Raw genomic sequence first — 17,827 nt, 5'->3', positions numbered from 1 at the left:
TAGTGAGCTAACAAAGAGAGCAACTAAACTGCACTACTTACTAGAGATAAGCTAGGCTACCAAGCAACAACACAAAGAACAAGATATGAAATGTAAATGCAAGTGTTGAGAGAGCGAACGAGGGCAAGTGACACAAAGATTTTTTTCCCCGAGGTTTGGTTGCTTGCCGGCAACCTACGTCCCCACTGATGTGGATACTTAGATCACCACTTCATTTAGAAGATGGTAGATCATCAAGGACTTCTTCAAACCTAGATTGGTTTCACTATAGTTACTGTTTGTGAATCTCCAGCGAGAATGAGCATAAAACCCCTCACAATAACCAATGATCGGAGGCAACAACAATCACCAAGAGCTCCTCAATGATCCTCCACAAGCACCAAGCCAGCTAGGTGACAGCAATCACCAAAAGTAATAAGAAATCCCGAGTCACAAAGACCAAATAGTGCCACCAAATTCAATCTCTAAATTTGTAATGCACTAGATCATGGTGTTTTTATTTTGAATCCTTTTTAATTATTTTTTTAATAATAAACATGCACGCCAAAGGGATCCACCGTGGCGTGGAGGTTTGACCAGAGCTTGCGTAAAAAAAATCCTAAATCTTGATGGTTTGTAGCATAGAGTGGAAGGTCCCACGCACGTTCAACCATTTCGAGTCAACAGTGCGTATAGCGGCTTGTCCTACCATGCTTAGGCTTTACCGCGTCTCGAGACCAAATTTTGAGTCTATTCGACGCGGACGAATGGTTCATGTTTCAACCACCTCTATAAATATATCTTTGAAGACGTCTATTGTCACCATTTGCCTTTGAAAATAGTGCAACTTTCAGAGGCGACTGGTATTTACCGACTGCCTCGGAAGATCGATGCATTTGTAGGGGCGGCTGGTTTTAAAGCCACCTCTCCAAATCTATTTTCAGAGACGGGTTGTATTATCGGCCACTATAGAGAGTTGCCTATATAAAAAAAGCTCATATTGCTAAAAATTATTTTTGTAGTAGTGGGTGTACTCAACCGATATAACTGTTTGATCCTAGGCTAACCCGTGCCATAAAATAAGAGACCTACTCACTCGTCACAACGCATCTGCATCTATCTATATAGACCTACTATCCTGTAGCTGGCTACAGAATAACTTATTCTGTAGCCACTTTGAGTTACGATAATTACTATGTTATTTTACGAGATTATAGTAACTCCTTACTAAGTGGTTTAATATAACGTTATGGTAAATATCCCCATGTGTTATAGTAACCCAACTATCGTAAATATGTATTTATATTATGGTAAATTAGTATATAAAATTATAGTAAATGGAGGTGGCTACAGAATAACTTATTTTGTAGCCGGCTACTGAATAGCCTCTCCATATATATATATATATATATATATATATATATATATATATATATATATATATATATATAGTATTTCTATATTGTACCCTAGGTAATAATTAATATTTAGTACCCGAGTCACCCCGCCGCCAACCGATTTCGATTCGCCGAGCCACCCCACCCACCCAGCGCGACCGACCCCGCCTTCCTTTCCTCCATGATGCCTGCCGCTTTTTTTTCTCTGTGTTTTTTTTCATCCATTTATTTTTGTTCGTCCTCCTCCTTTTTTTTCCTATCGTGGGCAGCGGCAGTTCCTCCTCTGCTCGGCGGTGTGACGGCGCCCTCTGCCCATCCGCAACTGGCAGCGAGCCGGCGACGTCCAGCTCCACCTACTCCCATCCTTGATCCACCACCTCCTCCCTCCCTCCATCTTCTCCACCAGCAGCGGCGGCGGCGGCGTTTTACCTGCATGGCCCCTCCGCAGCGTTCCTCCGCCCCGTCCTGCATCCCGGCGTTTGACGTGTTGAGCCTTCATCCCCTCGCCAGCGACGGATCTAGGGTAGTAGGCCTAGGGATCATCTGATCCCCATCACCCGGCTGTATCGGCGGCTTCTCCATTCTCCCACTCCCGTGCGTCAACCTCCTGTGCTCGCCCGTGACTCATCGTCAGCCCCCGTCACAAACTCCCGGAGAAAGGAGTAGCGACTCGCCTGGCGACGCCGTCAGTCCGCCGCCACTGCCGCTCCTGCATGTGCTCCTGCAACAATGGTGGCAGATCCAGGTGCCCCTCCTCCAGATCCCCTTCCCCAGCTCCTCATTTGCAGCATCTTCTCCTTCCCTTCCCCTTCCCCTTCCCCTTCACCTTCCCCTTCTTGATTCGATTTGATGATTCGAGTGCAGGATGCGATCCCTTGAGCTTCTCTTGGTCTGATGCGAGTGTTCGTTTGTCAGCCCAGTCGTTGAGGAACCACCACGGCCAGGAGCTCCTCTTCACTAGCAGCAAGGTTGAGTCTAGGTCTAAATCTCTAAATTTTTTGTTGCATTATGCTTGTATATTTATTATCTTATGAATGGATGCAACAACAGTCACTTGATTGTCATTCATTTTTCAGGCTTATTGATGGCAATTGTAGCCACATATCATTGCATTGCATGTACCCTGTAGGTACAGTCTTGCTGCATTTTTTTAATTTTTTGTGGTCAACAAGTTCCCTGTTCGGCTATCATTGTTGTTGCCTTTATTATTGTTGCACCGGGTGGTATTCAGACAAATCAATGTATTGCATATTGTTACTGATTTTCCGAAAATAAATCGCCAATTTGACTCGTTATCCGGTTTTTAGGCTGCTCTTCATCAAGGGATTATGTTGTCTTCATCCTAGTGAACTGAGCAGAGCATGAGATTATCTCTTACTACTGGATTTTTGTACCAACTATCTTTGCCAGGATTCCTCCCTGTTTATTGACACCCTTTATGTCCTGTAATTAGGAATCCCTGGTCATGTGTCCTAGTTCCATTTTTTATCATATAATCTAAAAATTGCACCGAGTTCTCTGTCATGCTTAATGGAACTATATCAAAAGTCTCCTGCTAGCTGGCCAAATAAGTATGTGCAGGCACACTCCATCAGCAACAGTGGCGTGCCGCTAGCACAAAAAAGGAATGCTGGAGAATGCTCTACACTTTTTTGGACTTATCACTGTCTCCACCAGTCATAAATTTGGCATTGATTTTATGACTTATCTATCTTGATCTATGGATGCACCTGTTGATATTACTGATTTAAGGTTTCTAACTGTTAATCATTGTGGTATGCTTTTGACAATTGCATGTGTGAGCACCTGATGCTCATATGCTCTTGAATCCCAAAGCTGATCATTGTTGACCATATGCTCATGTATTCTAAAATTTCCGTATCCTATTATGCATGCCACTTTGCTTCCTGCAAGACCATTTGTATACTGCTCATATGCTCATCTTTAAATATGTACATCGCTGTATCTTGTCACTTTGATACGCATTTCATGATTAGAATTTCCTGTCAGAGTCGGGAGTCTAGGAGTAGTAGTTTTCTAATGGTAAACTTCCGCTGCTTACCATTTCCTTTTCAGCATGATATTTTGTTTTTTGATGGGTGGCAAAGCATTTCATGTTGCTGGATGGTCTGTGATTCGAAGTGATGGAGTGGACGATGTTTGTATCTCTGTTAACCCATCCCTGAGTAAAGTGCTCAATTGCAATGCAACTTTTAGTAATTGATTGCCTTTAGTCAGTAGCAGTGTACTCTATGCAAAGGCATCAATGTTGCTGCATGTTAGTTTCACCTTACAGTTAGAATTTGTTTTTTTACACTGTCTGAACATTTTAGTTTATTTGTTTTTACATGAATTCTACTACTACTAGTTAGGATGTTTCTCCGCTAGCATTCCTGCGCTTTATGTGGGAACAGCAGTCACAGTGGGCTGATAGCAATTTAGATGCATTCTTTACTTCTACAGTGAAACCAAATTTCTTCGATTTGCCTATGCCTTGCCTTGGAGGATTTAGTGGTCAGGTCATATTTCCTTTAGCCTACACTTTTGGCCCAGAGGAACTAAGCTCGTATGCTACTGTGATCTGCAACAGTGCAACTAATCTCTCCAGTTTATCAAATCTCTTTTGCTTAATGTGTTCGTTTCTTAATTTCTTATGTCAGTTCCTTGAGGTTAGAAAATTGGGAAATGACAATATTTATCAAACGTGCTCCTGCAGCGTCATCTGTTTGTATGCATTTTTGTGATATTAAATGTTAGTATTTGCTATCTGCCAGCTTGATTCAACAAACTTCAATGATGATTAGCTTTTGGTTATTAACTCATTGACCCATCCTTTGTCAGATGCCAGAAGTCAACATGCTATTTTAAAGTCCACTACTATAAATATCTTTGATCATGCTTCGTGGTTAGAGCTAATATTTTCATCAGTGTTATTTATTCTCTTTTGTTCTTTCTTAGGTTCTGTTTGCAAATCACAGGCGTTCTCCATCAAAGCACCCTCCTCCAGCTACACTCCATGATCACTCACAAAGGTCATTTTTCTAATATTCCTAATTTGTAGGTGTGACTTATTATGCTTGAATTTTCATCATGTCAATTTTTTTTGTTCGTGACACTACGTATGCTTCGTTAGATAATTAGCCATATCAATATAGTCAAGTGATCTGTTTGGGTGACTAATTATGCTACATTAGATAATCAGAAGGTTATTTCTTTGCTATATGCATCTTTCAGGTTTTGAAAGGGCATGGACATTTTATCTTGTTTGCAGGATGTGCTAGCCAGTGGCTGATGGCGTCCTCCCGCATGGAGACCTTCTCGGATTTCGTTCCCCCCTCTTGACACCAAGGTCGCCCCAAGTTGCAGCTGTTCTCCTCCGCTGCTCACATCCGTGTACGCTAGACGAGTGGCGAGGAGCGACCAGATGCTAGTGTGGCTCCTGCCGCTGCACAACTGATGTCGAAGCATGTCGATAACAACCCTCCTGCTCCGATGGCGCCAACCTAGCCTCAGGCAAATTCGACCCCCACAAATTTGGTCATTTTTTAAAGAAAAGCTGTGAACTGAGATGATTTTTGTGGTTCAATTGAAATAATAACATGAATGTGGTTACTATTGGATTAGATGTCCCTCCATATAGTTGAGTGACTTCATTTTGCATCTCTGTAGAAAATAGAGAATGTATGCATTGAAGTTTTAGTCTTAGAATATCCTGAACCTGGAGCTGATTTTTCGTCTTAAGTAAAATGATGTGCGTCCGAGAGGATTTCTTTGTATTAGTCTTCTCTATGCGCGTTCAGCATGTAAGGTTCCCTCTCCACTCTCTTTTGACTAGTGCCCAAACCACAGGCACCATGTGTAAGACGCCATATTGAACTTTTTTTTTGTTTCATGTGGTTTAAAAAAGTATTAGCTCAGTGACGCAGTCTAATAAGATTTCGCCATTACAATTTCAACTACTGTTCATGTCAGTGTGTATTATTTCTAGAATGTTCTTCTATTAGTATATTATAGATTGCATGTCAAATGTTCATTCAAGTGCTTAACTGAATCTATGGTACCTTTTATATCAGGAATTACACTGGCTTGAGTGGAAATCAACAACTTGCATGCAAAATGTTTTGTGTTGACAACTTGCATGTCAAATGTTGGTTCAAATGCCTAGCAACGATATATTAACTTTTTCTATAATTTATGCATGAGTGTATAGTTAGACTGATGATTTATGAATAGTTCAATTGCTGGAGAAACACTAAAATTCATCTCCAATGTGCCCATGCCATTAGTATTTTCACTGCAGGCATGGTGCTTCTGGGACCAGGATCTGAACCTGTCATGCCCACCTATGCTAAAATTGATTTGTCTGACTGACGATGTTGGTCTCATCCTTGTCCTGTTTATGCAGCCAGGAACGAGCAGAAAGAGAGCAGTACCTGTGTGTTGAACTGGTGTGCCTTCTTCCTTTCATTGCTCTAAAGTTGAGTATTTTGTGGTTTCTCCGGGAAGCCATTTTATTGTAGACTAATTTTCGAAGAAACCATTTTCTTCTAGACTATCAGGCTCTCTCTTCTATTTTGGTTCTCAAATGTCACCAACGAAATGTTGGGCAAAACATGTTAGCTCCAGACGGTTTGTTAACCAATTAGCTATGACCATAAATATTCATTTCTAGAAATAGATACAAGGATTATTCTAGAAAACAGGTGGTCATAGAAATCCTAGCCTGCTACGTGACAATAAAAATATTATTTAGAAGCACGTTCCATAGTATGATTTATTAATAAAATTGTAATTGAGTGGATCACTTATTCAGTTAACTACTGATGCCGAGACACAAGAGTTGGTACTATTTTAATTTATGACTAAGTGTTGCTGCTGTGATATAGTAACTGTGGTGGATTAATTAGCAGCTCATTTTTTGCTCGATGCATAAGCATGGAAATTAAAACTTGAAACTTGATCAGCACTGCAGCTAGAGTTCGGTCAATTTTGATTGAACATCTAGCTATCCAAGTAGTTATGCCTCGGAGACTTTACTTATTCAGCTTATGCCTTTTCTGATCATCACTGCGGCTAGAGTTCACTTTTTTGATCTTGTCATGGCTTGGTGGGTTTTGTAGTGACGGAGCTGATGGCTGTGAAGTTCAGGTTCTGAATGAGGAGGGGTTGTGGGCTGATGGCCAAGTGAGACAAAAGTTTCTCCATGTTTGTGTGCCCCAGGTAGTTTGTGTCTTCCTCCTGTCTTCCCCTCATTGACTCTGTCTTCCTCTGTGTTGCAGTAAACTTTGATATCTTTTCCTTTCGTGATGCTGCTATGCTGGTTTCGATTTTGCAAGAGAGAAATCCATTTAGATATATTCATATATATTGATTATGAGGTAATGCCAATGAGACAGGGAGATGGGGGAGAGTGTCATATGCTCACATCGAAATAGTTTGCATAACGACTTATAAAATTTTAATATTTATGTGGTATCATCTTGATAATTAACTGGATATGTTACCCCCACAAGAAAACCTGTTTTTAAGATTATATTCTAAAAATAATCATGTTTAGAAGAGGTTATTTCACTTGTTATTAAGCTCATTACTCCATCTTGCAGGTTTTAGAAGACGGTATAGCCATACTAATGCTGCTGAGGCAAACACCTCTTCAGCATCCCATGCCTGGAGTGATGGTGTGGCACTACAGTGGACGATCTTGTGCAAGATGTTTGCTGAGCACCACCATGGAGGCCTCGAGTGCCAAGAGCACCTAGGTGCTCGCACTGCCTCATGGCTCCTCGTAGTTCGCATGTTTGAGATGCACGATTGGACATGTTAATGTAGTGGTTCTGGGCTTTTGATGGCTCTTGTTTTTTGAAAGTGCTTATACCCTGCAAAAAGCTTTGTATTGCAAGGACAAGTCTTGCTTGTTCGTTGAAATTTGCTTATACAAAGTAAATTTGTTTGAAAGCAAAATGTAATTTATGGTTATAAAATTTTGGATCATTTGAACTCTAGAAATAGAAACTTTCACGTTTAATCATAACTAAAATTCTTTGGGCTATAAATTAACTGAGATTGAAAAATGAAGTGCTATTTTGTCCGTTTGTTGCTGCATATCGGATTGACCATAACGCTTATTCCAAAGATAAAAAAAGGGGGTAAAGGGGGGACTTAGGACATGGCTTGAGGACATGGGCCATCAGCATTTGGCATTTCGAGAACTACCTGAACGGAGGCACCACCTAAGCACGTGTGAGTGAAAAAAAACCGGCGACCGGGTCCTGAACGGAGGCACCATCTAAGCACGTGTGGGTAAAAAAAAGACGTGAAAAAATCAGCGTGGGAGGAAAAAAACGGCGTGAAAAATCAGCGTGGGAGGGGGAAAAAATGGAGGCCAGAAGGCGGCCGCGGGTGCGCTGGTGGGCTGCGTGCCTCAGAAGGGGTCGGGTACTAAATAATAATCAGTACCCTAGGTACTATTTAGCGCAGAGCGAGGACTTCAGCGGGTTACTGCACATGTCAGTTTTAATTAAGCACAATTAAGGGATAAGTGCTAACAACAGATTAGTTGTCCATGTGGTTAGATTAATTAAGGTCTTGATTAAGTATTAAGTATAACACCTTCCATCTTGCAAACTAACTAAACCGGTTCCTCTGTAAGTCTATATATATAGAGCAGTTGCTGAGCAATTCGAATTTTGCCTTTCTTGCACTGTGGAGCTTGTTATCTTTGTGAGCTTTGTCTTCCGATGCTATAAGAGCTTATGTTTACATGTAAACAAAAATCATCTAGGGAAAAAATCACTATTCTAATGGTCTCCCTTGTGGGTTGCATATATGGAACCATCATAAGTTTGGGTCTACCGTTGTGACTTTTTTTTTAAGAAGTCTACCGTTGTGACTTTGTGATGAAGCTCAAGTTTCATATAAAAATGATCCATCTTCACTATGTTTTGTGCTTTCATTTTTTTTATTTTGCGTTGTAAGCAGATTTATGATTGACTTATGGTTGTTAAATGTGGAATTCGGCGCGGCCTTTCCCGTCTAGACAAATGCCCGCTGTGTGACCAAGAAGATGAACACCCTCATCACGTTTGGTGCTTGGACCATTTGGAGGCATATAAATGATTGTGTTTTTAGTGGAGCCACCCCTAGACTGGACACGGCGCTGCTCCTTACAAAGAAGCAAGCTGAGTTCTGGTGTTTGGCAGGAGCGAAGGGCTTCTCCCTGCTCAATGGCACGGGTTCTCTTAGGTGTTGTTTGTTTTGGTCTGGTCGTCTCTTTCCTTTAAGTTTTAAAGTCTCAAGTTAGTAGGAGGTGTGTGTTCGGGTCTATGTACGGCTCTTTCTTCTCCTTTCAATGAAATGATACGTAGCTCTCCAGCGCGTTCAAGAAAAAAAATATAGAATTGATTTTAGTTTCTGATGGATGATGATATTTGCCTTGTTGGGCCTGATCCCTGTAAACCTTATGTTGAGAGGTTGTGAGCATTAGCTCGTCGGCTCAGTCGGCATCCCCCACCCGGGCTGCATGGCTCGTGCACCCTTTCCACGCGCCGGCCTCAACACGCTAACACACGTGTGCGGCGCTTGGCATGAGCCTTCCCATGTTTTAAGACAGACGCACAGCCTGTGCCTGTGCGCTTGGGGTCGCGCAGCAGCCAGACAGCCACCCCCTGAAGCAGGCAAGCAGATATCATCACGAGTGACGACATGACACGCACCAGCCGCCAGCAGTCACCAGCCACTGGCAGAATCAGCAGTTCAGCACGCCCCTGCACGCGCGCCCTCATCGGAAACATGCAAGCAAGCACGGAATGCCCCACTGCGCCGAAGCGTTTGCGTTTCGAGACCACACACTTTCCACGCACCCATGCGTGCTGCGTAGGAGGGAGAAACCGTTGCGGATGGGGCAGCGCACAAGCAAGCATCCGTGCCATCCGCACATTCCCAGCTGCACCGTGCTTTATTACCAACGAAAAGAACTCAACACACACAAAATCCACCAACGCGCGCGCACATAGGGAGTAGTCCAGAACTGAAAAGGCTCGGCGTTCGGCGAGGAAAGAAAGGCCACCGAGTTCTTTCTGGCCGGGCGATCCATCTCGGTTCTTCAGTGAAAGGGAACAACGCCTGGCCAGCGACGGAACGGAAGGCAAAGCCACCGACCAGGCGACCAGAGAGCGCGGAGGCGGACGACTTGACTCGGCGTCTACGGGGAATCCACGAACGGGCGCCACTCACATACCACCACCCGCCACGAAAAGCTTTATGGACCCCCTTTTACAGTTCAGTGGGCTGCCTTTGCAGTGCACGCACGTTTGTTACTTCGTACTCCTGACCTTTTCGCCTGGCAACCACTGACGTACGAGCCTGTGAATGTGAATGAGAATGACCCACACCTGCAAAATGCTACATTTCATTGCACAACCAAAGGAATCGCGCAATGTTTTATCCTGATCGTACGTACGATAAGGATGGTATTTACACACCGTACGATCTTAGTAAGTGATCCATTTGCGTACAGAGAAAGAAGACTGCGAGAAGCTGAAAAGGCTGATCCAACAGAGGGTTCTCTACAGCGAACACTTTCATTCAGACGGCGGCGACCATGGCCTCTGCGGGGTCCGAGGAGGCGTGCAGGGAGATCCGCGGCGCGTGCGGCACGCCGCGGCGCCTGGGCCTCCTCCTGGCTCCGCGGAGCCCCGCCGAGAGGCAGCAGATCAGGGCGGCGTACCGTGCGACGTTCGGCGAGGACCTCGCTGGGACGCTGCACGGCACCCTCGTGGCCATGTCCAACTCCAGCAACCAGGAGGACAAGGTAAAAAATCATCGCAGAGGCCCCACAGGAGTCGTCACGGCCGCAGTGACCGCGACGGAGCTCTCAGTCTCAGCTCACCACGAGCGCGCGGTTTCCTCCCTGCAGCTCTGCAGGCTGCTCTACCTGTGGGCTCTGGAGCCGGCGGAACGGGATGCGGTCGTGGCGCGGGAGGCGGTCGAGGGCGGCGTCACCGTGGCCGGCTACCGCGCCCTCGTCGAGGTGTTCACGCGCCGGAAGCAGGACCAGCTCTTCTTCACCAAGCAGGCATACATGGCCAGGTTCAGGAGGAACCTGGACCAGGACATGGTCACCGAGCCGTCTCACCCATACCAGAGGGCATGTGCCCATCCTTCTTCACTTCTCTTCTCTGCTGTCATGGAGTTAAACCATTACCACCACCTGAACTTAACCTGACTGACTACCGTCATTGTTGTTTGCTTAAACAGCTGCTGCTGGCTCTCGCAGCCTCCCACAGGTCGCACCACGACGACCTCAGCCAGCACGTAGCCAAATGCGACGCGAGGAGGCTGCACGACACGAAGAACAGTGGTGCCGGTTCCGTCGTCGACGAGGCTGTGATCCTTGAGATGTTCAGCAAGAGGAGCATCCCACAGCTCAGGTTGGCCTTCTGCAGCTACAAGCGCATATATGGGCATGACTATACCAAGGCAAGTGGACTCATCAGCTACTTCGGCCCATCCACCTCGTGCAGCCCTGCTCAGTGACTCTGTTATGACTACCTTGCAACAATGCGTATGCATGCAGGCACTGAAGATAAATGGGTCTGGTGAATTTGAAGAATCTCTGAGGGTTGTTGTCAAGTGCATCTACAACCCTTCCAAGTATTACTCCAAGGTAATAAAATCCCAGAAGCCCTTGGATCAGTATCGAAAAGCCTGACTGTTCTGTACCTGTTCTAATTCACTCTTCTGCTCTTGATATTTCCAGTTACTGCAGAGAAGTATGCTATCTGCAGATAAAAGGATGGTAACAAGAGCTATCTTGGGCAGTGATGATGTCGGTATAGATGAGATCAGATCAGCGTTCAAGAGTTGTTATGGAAGGAACCTTGCAGACTACATCCAAGAAAACTTGCCTGAGAGTGATTACAGAGACTTTCTTGTGGCTGTGGCAAGAGGGTCAGTGGCACCATGAGGTTGGATGTTTGTAGTACAGGTATCCCTGAGCTGTACATGGAAGAAAAAAAAATTGCTTCCCATGCTGCAAAAGTAAGTTGAACAAGGAAAACAGCAGTCTCATGTCATCTGACTTGGGATTTCAGGTTGTTATACCAGTTTATTTACAATTGCTAGACTCGACAGCGAAACTATCAGATCTCAGTATGCAAAAACACAAAACATAAAGATAGGCTTATTGCAGAGGACTATATTACGGACATCAGTTAGATGAGCTTCTTCTTTCGGAAGTACTGCTGTAGATGCCACAACTGTAAAACAGAGACTGCAATGCAAACACTAAGAGAGAGCATGCTCAACCACGTGACCCTAGAATTCGTCTTTTCACTAACATCCCTCATGTTGGCTTCTCTGCACCGAGAATAATATTGTTAAATGGATTGTTATTATACCCTGGGTATCAGCCAGGTACATGAATAACCAAAACATGAAGCTAGGAAAATAAGTGGATGCACAGACTTGGATTTTAGAAGAAGCAGGTTCTCATGGATTGATTGGACAGCAACTTCAAGCTTGAGTAACTCCAGTTCAACTCCCTGATTATAAAACTTGATGTCATATGGAAGGGGAATAAAACAAAACAACTGGCAGTATAACACCTCATTTTCATATACTTCACCTCGATCTTTTCCTTTTTAGCAACAGAATCCCAGTCTCTAGTAGCTATCCCAATTTTCCAATCAAGATTTAGTTTCACCACTAACCCTCTGTCCTCACCATCAATCGAGAAGCAGGCAAGGTAGTTCCCTGCTTCTGCTGTGGTAAATGCAAATTGCTCCATTGAAACCTTTTCTTTCTTATGAACAACGTCTCCAAAAGGGGATGTAACCTGAAATAATGATTCCCGAAAGAAATGTAAGCATGTTAGCGGAACATAAATGGTCAATGATGTAACAATCTTCAATCAGACAACTCCCACTCAATGTCCAGTTCCTCTCCCAGCAAAGTTACTACTTACTAATATGTTCTCAATGAAGTGAAAATGGCAATAGATTTATCCACTACTACTACCATGTGCAAATAAGTCAAAAAGTTTTTGTGGATAAAATTGTTGTAACTCATACACCCTATTCACAAGATGTAACACCGTGAATGCAAATTGAAAACTAATTTGCAGATAAATATGATAGTATGGAGGTGGATTACATGTCTCCTGATTCATAATCACAAATCTATCCAACAAAATGTTGCCTATTTGTAGTTCCCGGGTGAGTTTATGGCCCATACAAGATAAGCAAGGTTTGGACAGCATCTTCCAGTTTCATTATTGAAGAACTAACAGTGTAACCGCGATCCATTTGATGTACCACAAACAATACTGTAGAAAAAATGGAGAAGGCCTAGGACAAAAGGAATCAATAACTTGCCTTATTCAGGATCAATTTGACTGAACCTAAGGATAATGGGGAGCAGCAACAGGAATCAAATCACACAATGATTTTCTTTCTCAAACAATAATGAGAGTTATGTATCTTCTATGAAGAACAAAATTGTTTTTGATTTTTATCATGCATTTGAGCTAGCAGAATAGTTTTCAAATGGTGTTTTTCTGAGTATGCCCACGGACCGCGTGGGCATGACCACAATGAAAGGAGACATGTATGATATATCCTAATGGCTAATCACATGTCCAATGTGCTCAAGTTGACAATTGTCATCGATTGTTAGGTAAGAGTAACTAATATATACCATAAATCCATAACATCAAAGAAATAACAGCTACTGCACATAATGCACTTCCCTTCCATAATAACAGTTACTACACATAATGCACTTCCATTCCATTTCCAGTGTACACAAACACAAAAGCATAGAAAATATAGGAGTACCAACCAATCCACAAAATTTACAATGTACATAACAATATTTTTGCCTAACACCTCCCACGCTGTACTGCTTGGATGAATCCCGATCTGGTGGATGCAATTGGATACCCAAACCCAATGGTGTTTTCTAGGTCGGCTAATTAATTAATTATGGTGTCAACTATTTTCGTTCATTTCTCTCCCTTAAACTAATTACGTGGCAATGCCGTTTTAGTCTATTTTACATATTGCATCTGTAGGTCCAAACGATTGGTTACCTTGACGGCGATGGTAGGGTGGGCGTGGTGGTGATCGTAGAGGACGGAGTAGTCGCCGATGACGACAACGTTGGATTGGATCTCCTCCGACACACACTTAGTCCCTGACGGCGCAATCTCCAGCCACACCGCCCCGGCCCCCGCCGCCATCCACCACACCGCCGCCGCCGCGGCCCACGCGCCACCCCTCGCCATCGTCTCTTCCTGCCGCACCGCCACCAACATCCCCAGCAGGTTGCAAGCGCCACCCCGTCGTCCATCTCAACGCGATTCGCTAGGCCCATAAACATGCGTGGCGCAATAGGCCCAAAGAAATCCCGAGTTGGGCTTTCTTTATTGGACGGAAATTGTTTGGCCCAGTGTTACTACACCCACCTTCAGGCTCCACCGCTCCAGTTTCCGCTTGGGAAAACACAATTCGGCGGCGAAGGGAGAAGGGCGGAACGACCCGACGAGGAGATTGCTTGGTGGGAGGAGTTGGTGAGGAGAGGCCGCGACCATGGAGAACCTTGCGCTGCTTTGGGGGATCATCGGCCCTGGCGTGTCCGGCGCCATCTTCGGGGCTGGATGGTGGTTCTGGGTGGACGCGGTCGTTTGCAGCGCCGTCCAGGTCTCCTTCCTCCACTACCTTCCAGGTGAGAGCAGGAGCCCTAAGATTCGGGGAGTAGCCCCCATCTTTTTTATTCTCGTGCGAGTTTTGGGGTCCGATTGATCGGTGTGATTTCGTTGGGCATGCGGGTTTTGCAGGGATCTTCGCTACGCTGGCGGCGCTCATGTTCAATTGCGTGAACAAGGATGAGATCGGATACGACTATTACTCGCCCTACGGGGACGATTCAGAGTGGAGGTGAGGATACTGCTTATATTTTGTTAAAGGTTGATGGAATTGGTGGATGAATTTAGGGTTTTGAAATCCATATGATTCAGTCGAGCCCGGGTTACTTGATATTATCTGTACGATTAAAAATAAGCACAGTTTCAGGAATCACGTGAATTTGCATGCGATGTAAATAAACCATTTTACAATGATGTCAGACTTTTGATTTGGGTCAATCTCCATCTTCATAAGCAGGCACTGGACTTAGAATTGTTGTAATTAGGAAACTAATAAGGGCCTGTTTGGTGGAGCTTCACTCTTGATTCTTAGCTCCAGCTCCCTGATTATCTGATGGAGTGATTCTGGTGGACAGCAGTGGGATGTGATTATGGAGTGATTCTTGTGGGGATTGAAGGGGAGCGATGGGGAGCAGGTTCTTTCAGCTCCCAGCTCACAGTTTAAAAGGAGAAGCGATTCTTGTCATCCCACCAGAATGGCAGAATCTAGTTTGTTTTATTCGTTTGGCTGTCTAGGAGTGATTCTCACGGAGAATCTAGAGCTGGGAGCTCTCCCAAACAACCCCGAATGTAGCATTGTGGTTATGAGCTGAAAATGTTTTTTTGTAAAGGTGTGGTCTTGTAGGGAGTCTCCCAGCTTTATGAGGGATTTGGTCTTGTAGGGAGTTGCCCAGCTTTATGAGGGATTACTTACTAACTCATGTTTGAAACAACTGCCGTCCCACTCTGGTAACTCTGCTATGGACATAGCAAGGAGGAGGCAGTTGTTTGTGGGATCTAGTTGGACTACCATATGGAAAGTCATAAGATTTTTTTTTCTAGGGGACTTATGGAACTACTTAGACAACTAGTTGGACTACTCTTTTGGTAATCATACAAATTTGTGAATTTCATATCTTTCGGGAGTAGGAGTTTCCACTGTTACAAATTATCCATGATCATGGATCATAATGTCTTTATCCTCGTATATGTTTATTAAGGTAATGCAATCAAGATATAACATCTCTTTCTGTCAAATATAACTTCTCTATTTAGGTATAGCAATGACTTTAAGTGTTACTCCTTGTTAGTAGGGTTGTCCTACCCAGGCCACTGTTTTCATGTTTTTTCACCCCATTTGTTTTGCTGTTGAGTTTGCACAATGGGATTACATACATTTGTTTTTCAAATACTGTCTTGTCATTGATCTTGATGCTGCAGAACCAATATACAATAGGTCAAATAGACTTGTTTGACTTGAGTTGTAATTTGGAAACATTAACTTTTTAAATCAGGATGACATACTGGAGGACATTGTTCCTGCTCCATGAAATCTTGACACAGTTGTGTTTGATTTTGGTTATGCACATGATTCTCTACATCAATGTATCTTGTATCCTTGTTATGCCATTTCCACACCCCCCCCCCCCCCCCCTCCCTCCCCCCTACCCGACAATAGTTGACCATTTGCTGTTTGATAATATTTTAGATTTTTTTTCTAACAGTTGATATAGAACTATTTCCAGGAAAGCTTTTTCTTTTCTTTTTTGAATAACTACACTGATTGAGATCCTGGTCAGATAGGTTGTATGGATCTAGATTTTAAAGACACCTGCAGCAACATAAAGCTTGTAAAATAAATCATTTGCACTTTTTTTCAAAATGTCAAAATCAAGGAAAGTTGTTAGAAGAAAACCATATGTTGGTAAACAAAAGAGTGGCTGGACTGCTTTAGCATATATCCTACACGATGAGATAATATTGTAAGGCGTCATACAGGCCATGCCTCTAAGTCAATCTGCTTCAAAAATTTGAAAGAGGCATTGGATTTTTTTTCAAAGTGGATCTTCAACATGAGTAGTATAGACGTGTGTTCCAGTCATCCTTACATTCAGTGGCAAGTACATGTGCCACCTAGCCAAAGTTTCCTTAACTAAATTCGTGCTTTCTAATTGAAGAGCCTCAAGTTTCTAGCATTGTGCTATGTGATGCATCACTTTTCATCAGGTTCAGTAAGTCATGGTGTTGTCCTTGTAATCCCAAATGGACATATCTTTTGCATACCTGAAAACTGCCTCATTGGTTCTATAACAAGACTGGACCAATTTCTGGGTGCTGGAATGTGCTCAAATGGAATTTAAGGTGTAAGAAGGATTTTTTCCTGTGATACCTGCATAGAATATTCTAACCTTGGTCTCTTTACATTGTAGAGTGAAGCTCTGGCTTTTTGTGGCATATGTCGTTTCTTTTGTGTGCCTAGCTGGATCTGTGGGTTTATTGGTGCAAGACGCGCTGACGAACAAGGGCCCTTCTGTCTGGACTGGTGTTGCTGGCGTTCTGCAATGTGTTCTTGTGTTGATAAGGTATGCCTGCAATTTCCATCTACTACTATAAATATTTCACTCCCTCATACACTTGTCCAGTTTGTGTACTGACTTCCCATCACCCTTGCAGCGGGCTGGTGCTATTGGACATGCCACTCAGAAGATTAAAGGGCGTAATGTCATGTGCAGGCTTGCAAGGTTGGTCTTGGTCACAATCGTGTGAAGAAAATTATTTCTGGCAGCATATGAGTTTGTGTGATGGAAATGTCGTGCACTGTTCACTGCTAAATGGGATGACTAGACGTTTCATCTGTGCATATCTGACTGTTTTGAAAAATGACGCTTCTTAACACCGGTGCACGTTTTTGCCCCAGCTTCTTGTTAGTTGTGAATCTGTGAGCCTGATCGGCTGTCTTTGCTGCACGGCAGCCAGCCGCTGCCGCTGCTTGTTTTGTCCACCAATTAGTGTAGCTGCTCTGAGGGATCGGAGCCATAACTATTTATTGGTTACTGCATCAGCGAAGTGCATGTTCTTTTCCTCTGACGGTGGCATAGTGCGTCATGTGGAGCTTGTGGCCTTTGTGCCAGTTCCAGCTTTCTTTATGCCTGAAAGAGTGATATCTCAGTCGACTTGTTAGACTCAGTATCTGACGGTGGCATAGCTACTCGGAAGAGCTAGCTGCAGCAACGCTGCGGCTGCTGCTGCTGCGCTCCTTACCGTACTTGTACTGTTCAATTCATCAACAAAAACTAGCAGCGGCAGCGCTGTGGCTGTTAAAATAGCAGCAGCGCTGTGGGTCATGATCATGCAAATCTTGTGGTTAAAACTGAAACTGGCAATGAATACAGCTCGATATCGCAATTGATGAACCTGCAGCAAACAAGTTAGTACTACTATTTACATCACGCCTCGTCGCCTCCTAGTCAGTTCCATTCACCCTGTTCGCATGTTGGTTTTAGTCAGTCCTAAACCAGCCAGCCAACAGTATTTTTCTCTCATAATAAATTAGCACCAGCCAGCTCAGAAATCAACCAGCGAACAAACTGATTGACTTCATTTGAGTCGGCACTCTGTTTCGCCCTGTTTCATTTCGAGCCTGATTTGGATGGACTAAACTAGTCCATCTTTTGATACCAAATAGAAGGCCTAAACATTAACTAATTATGATCAAACATAAACTAATAGAGGCTAATTGATTAGTAGAATTCATTAGAAAAAAGAAAAT

At 43.8% G+C, this 17,827-nt stretch overlaps 4 protein-coding genes across 10 annotated transcripts; 3 read left to right on the top strand and 1 right to left on the bottom strand.

The window, feature by feature from the left end:
- Positions 1-1,606: 1,606 nt before the first annotated feature.
- On the top strand, positions 1,607-7,357 carry LOC136534882 (uncharacterized). Of its 7 annotated transcripts, none has more exons than XR_010778832.1 (8): positions 1,607-2,121; positions 2,292-2,344; positions 2,453-2,505; positions 4,335-4,408; positions 4,648-4,889; positions 5,782-5,824; positions 6,497-6,596; positions 6,980-7,357. XR_010778832.1 is itself a non-coding variant. In XM_066527242.1 (7 exons), the coding sequence occupies exons 4-7, from the start codon at positions 4,843-4,845 to the stop codon at positions 7,133-7,135; spliced, it is 375 nt and encodes a 124-aa protein (XP_066383339.1). In that variant the 5' UTR covers positions 1,611-2,121; positions 2,241-2,344; positions 4,335-4,408; positions 4,648-4,842; the 3' UTR covers positions 7,136-7,357. The 7 variants fall into 7 exon arrangements, 2 of the variants coding, with proteins under 2 accessions (XP_066383339.1, XP_066383340.1); XR_010778829.1 differs by having other exon boundaries at positions 2,241-2,344; XR_010778830.1 differs by lacking the exon at positions 2,453-2,505.
- Positions 7,358-9,383: 2,026 nt separating this feature from the next.
- Positions 9,384-11,356, top strand: LOC136534873 (annexin Gh1-like). The gene is made up of 5 exons (XM_066527234.1): positions 9,384-10,185; positions 10,291-10,521; positions 10,632-10,853; positions 10,951-11,040; positions 11,134-11,356. The coding sequence occupies exons 1-5, from the start codon at positions 9,976-9,978 to the stop codon at positions 11,338-11,340; spliced, it is 960 nt and encodes a 319-aa protein (XP_066383331.1). The 5' UTR covers positions 9,384-9,975; the 3' UTR covers positions 11,341-11,356.
- Positions 11,357-11,576: 220 nt separating this feature from the next.
- Positions 11,577-13,727, bottom strand: LOC136534876 (transmembrane emp24 domain-containing protein p24delta4-like). Its single transcript, XM_066527235.1, has 4 exons — positions 13,465-13,727; positions 12,001-12,210; positions 11,841-11,917; positions 11,577-11,732 (listed from the first exon to the last, which is right to left on the bottom strand). The coding sequence occupies exons 1-4, from the start codon at positions 13,687-13,689 to the stop codon at positions 11,588-11,590; spliced, it is 657 nt and encodes a 218-aa protein (XP_066383332.1). The 5' UTR covers positions 13,690-13,727; the 3' UTR covers positions 11,577-11,587.
- Positions 13,728-13,855: 128 nt separating this feature from the next.
- On the top strand, positions 13,856-16,974 carry LOC136534877 (uncharacterized). Its single transcript, XM_066527236.1, has 4 exons — positions 13,856-14,099; positions 14,212-14,311; positions 16,488-16,640; positions 16,732-16,974. Exons 1-4 carry the CDS (start codon positions 13,964-13,966, stop codon positions 16,949-16,951), a joined length of 609 nt encoding a protein of 202 aa, XP_066383333.1. The 5' UTR covers positions 13,856-13,963; the 3' UTR covers positions 16,952-16,974.
- Positions 16,975-17,827: the final 853 nt, after the last annotated feature.

The sequence above is a fragment of the Miscanthus floridulus genome, unplaced genomic scaffold (genome assembly GCF_019320115.1).
Source record: "Miscanthus floridulus cultivar M001 unplaced genomic scaffold, ASM1932011v1 os_2356_4_5, whole genome shotgun sequence".
Lineage (NCBI taxonomy): Eukaryota > Viridiplantae > Streptophyta > Magnoliopsida > Poales > Poaceae > Miscanthus > Miscanthus floridulus.
Note: the sequence above shows the minus strand (reverse complement) of the source record. Positions and strands in the feature narration are given on the sequence as shown.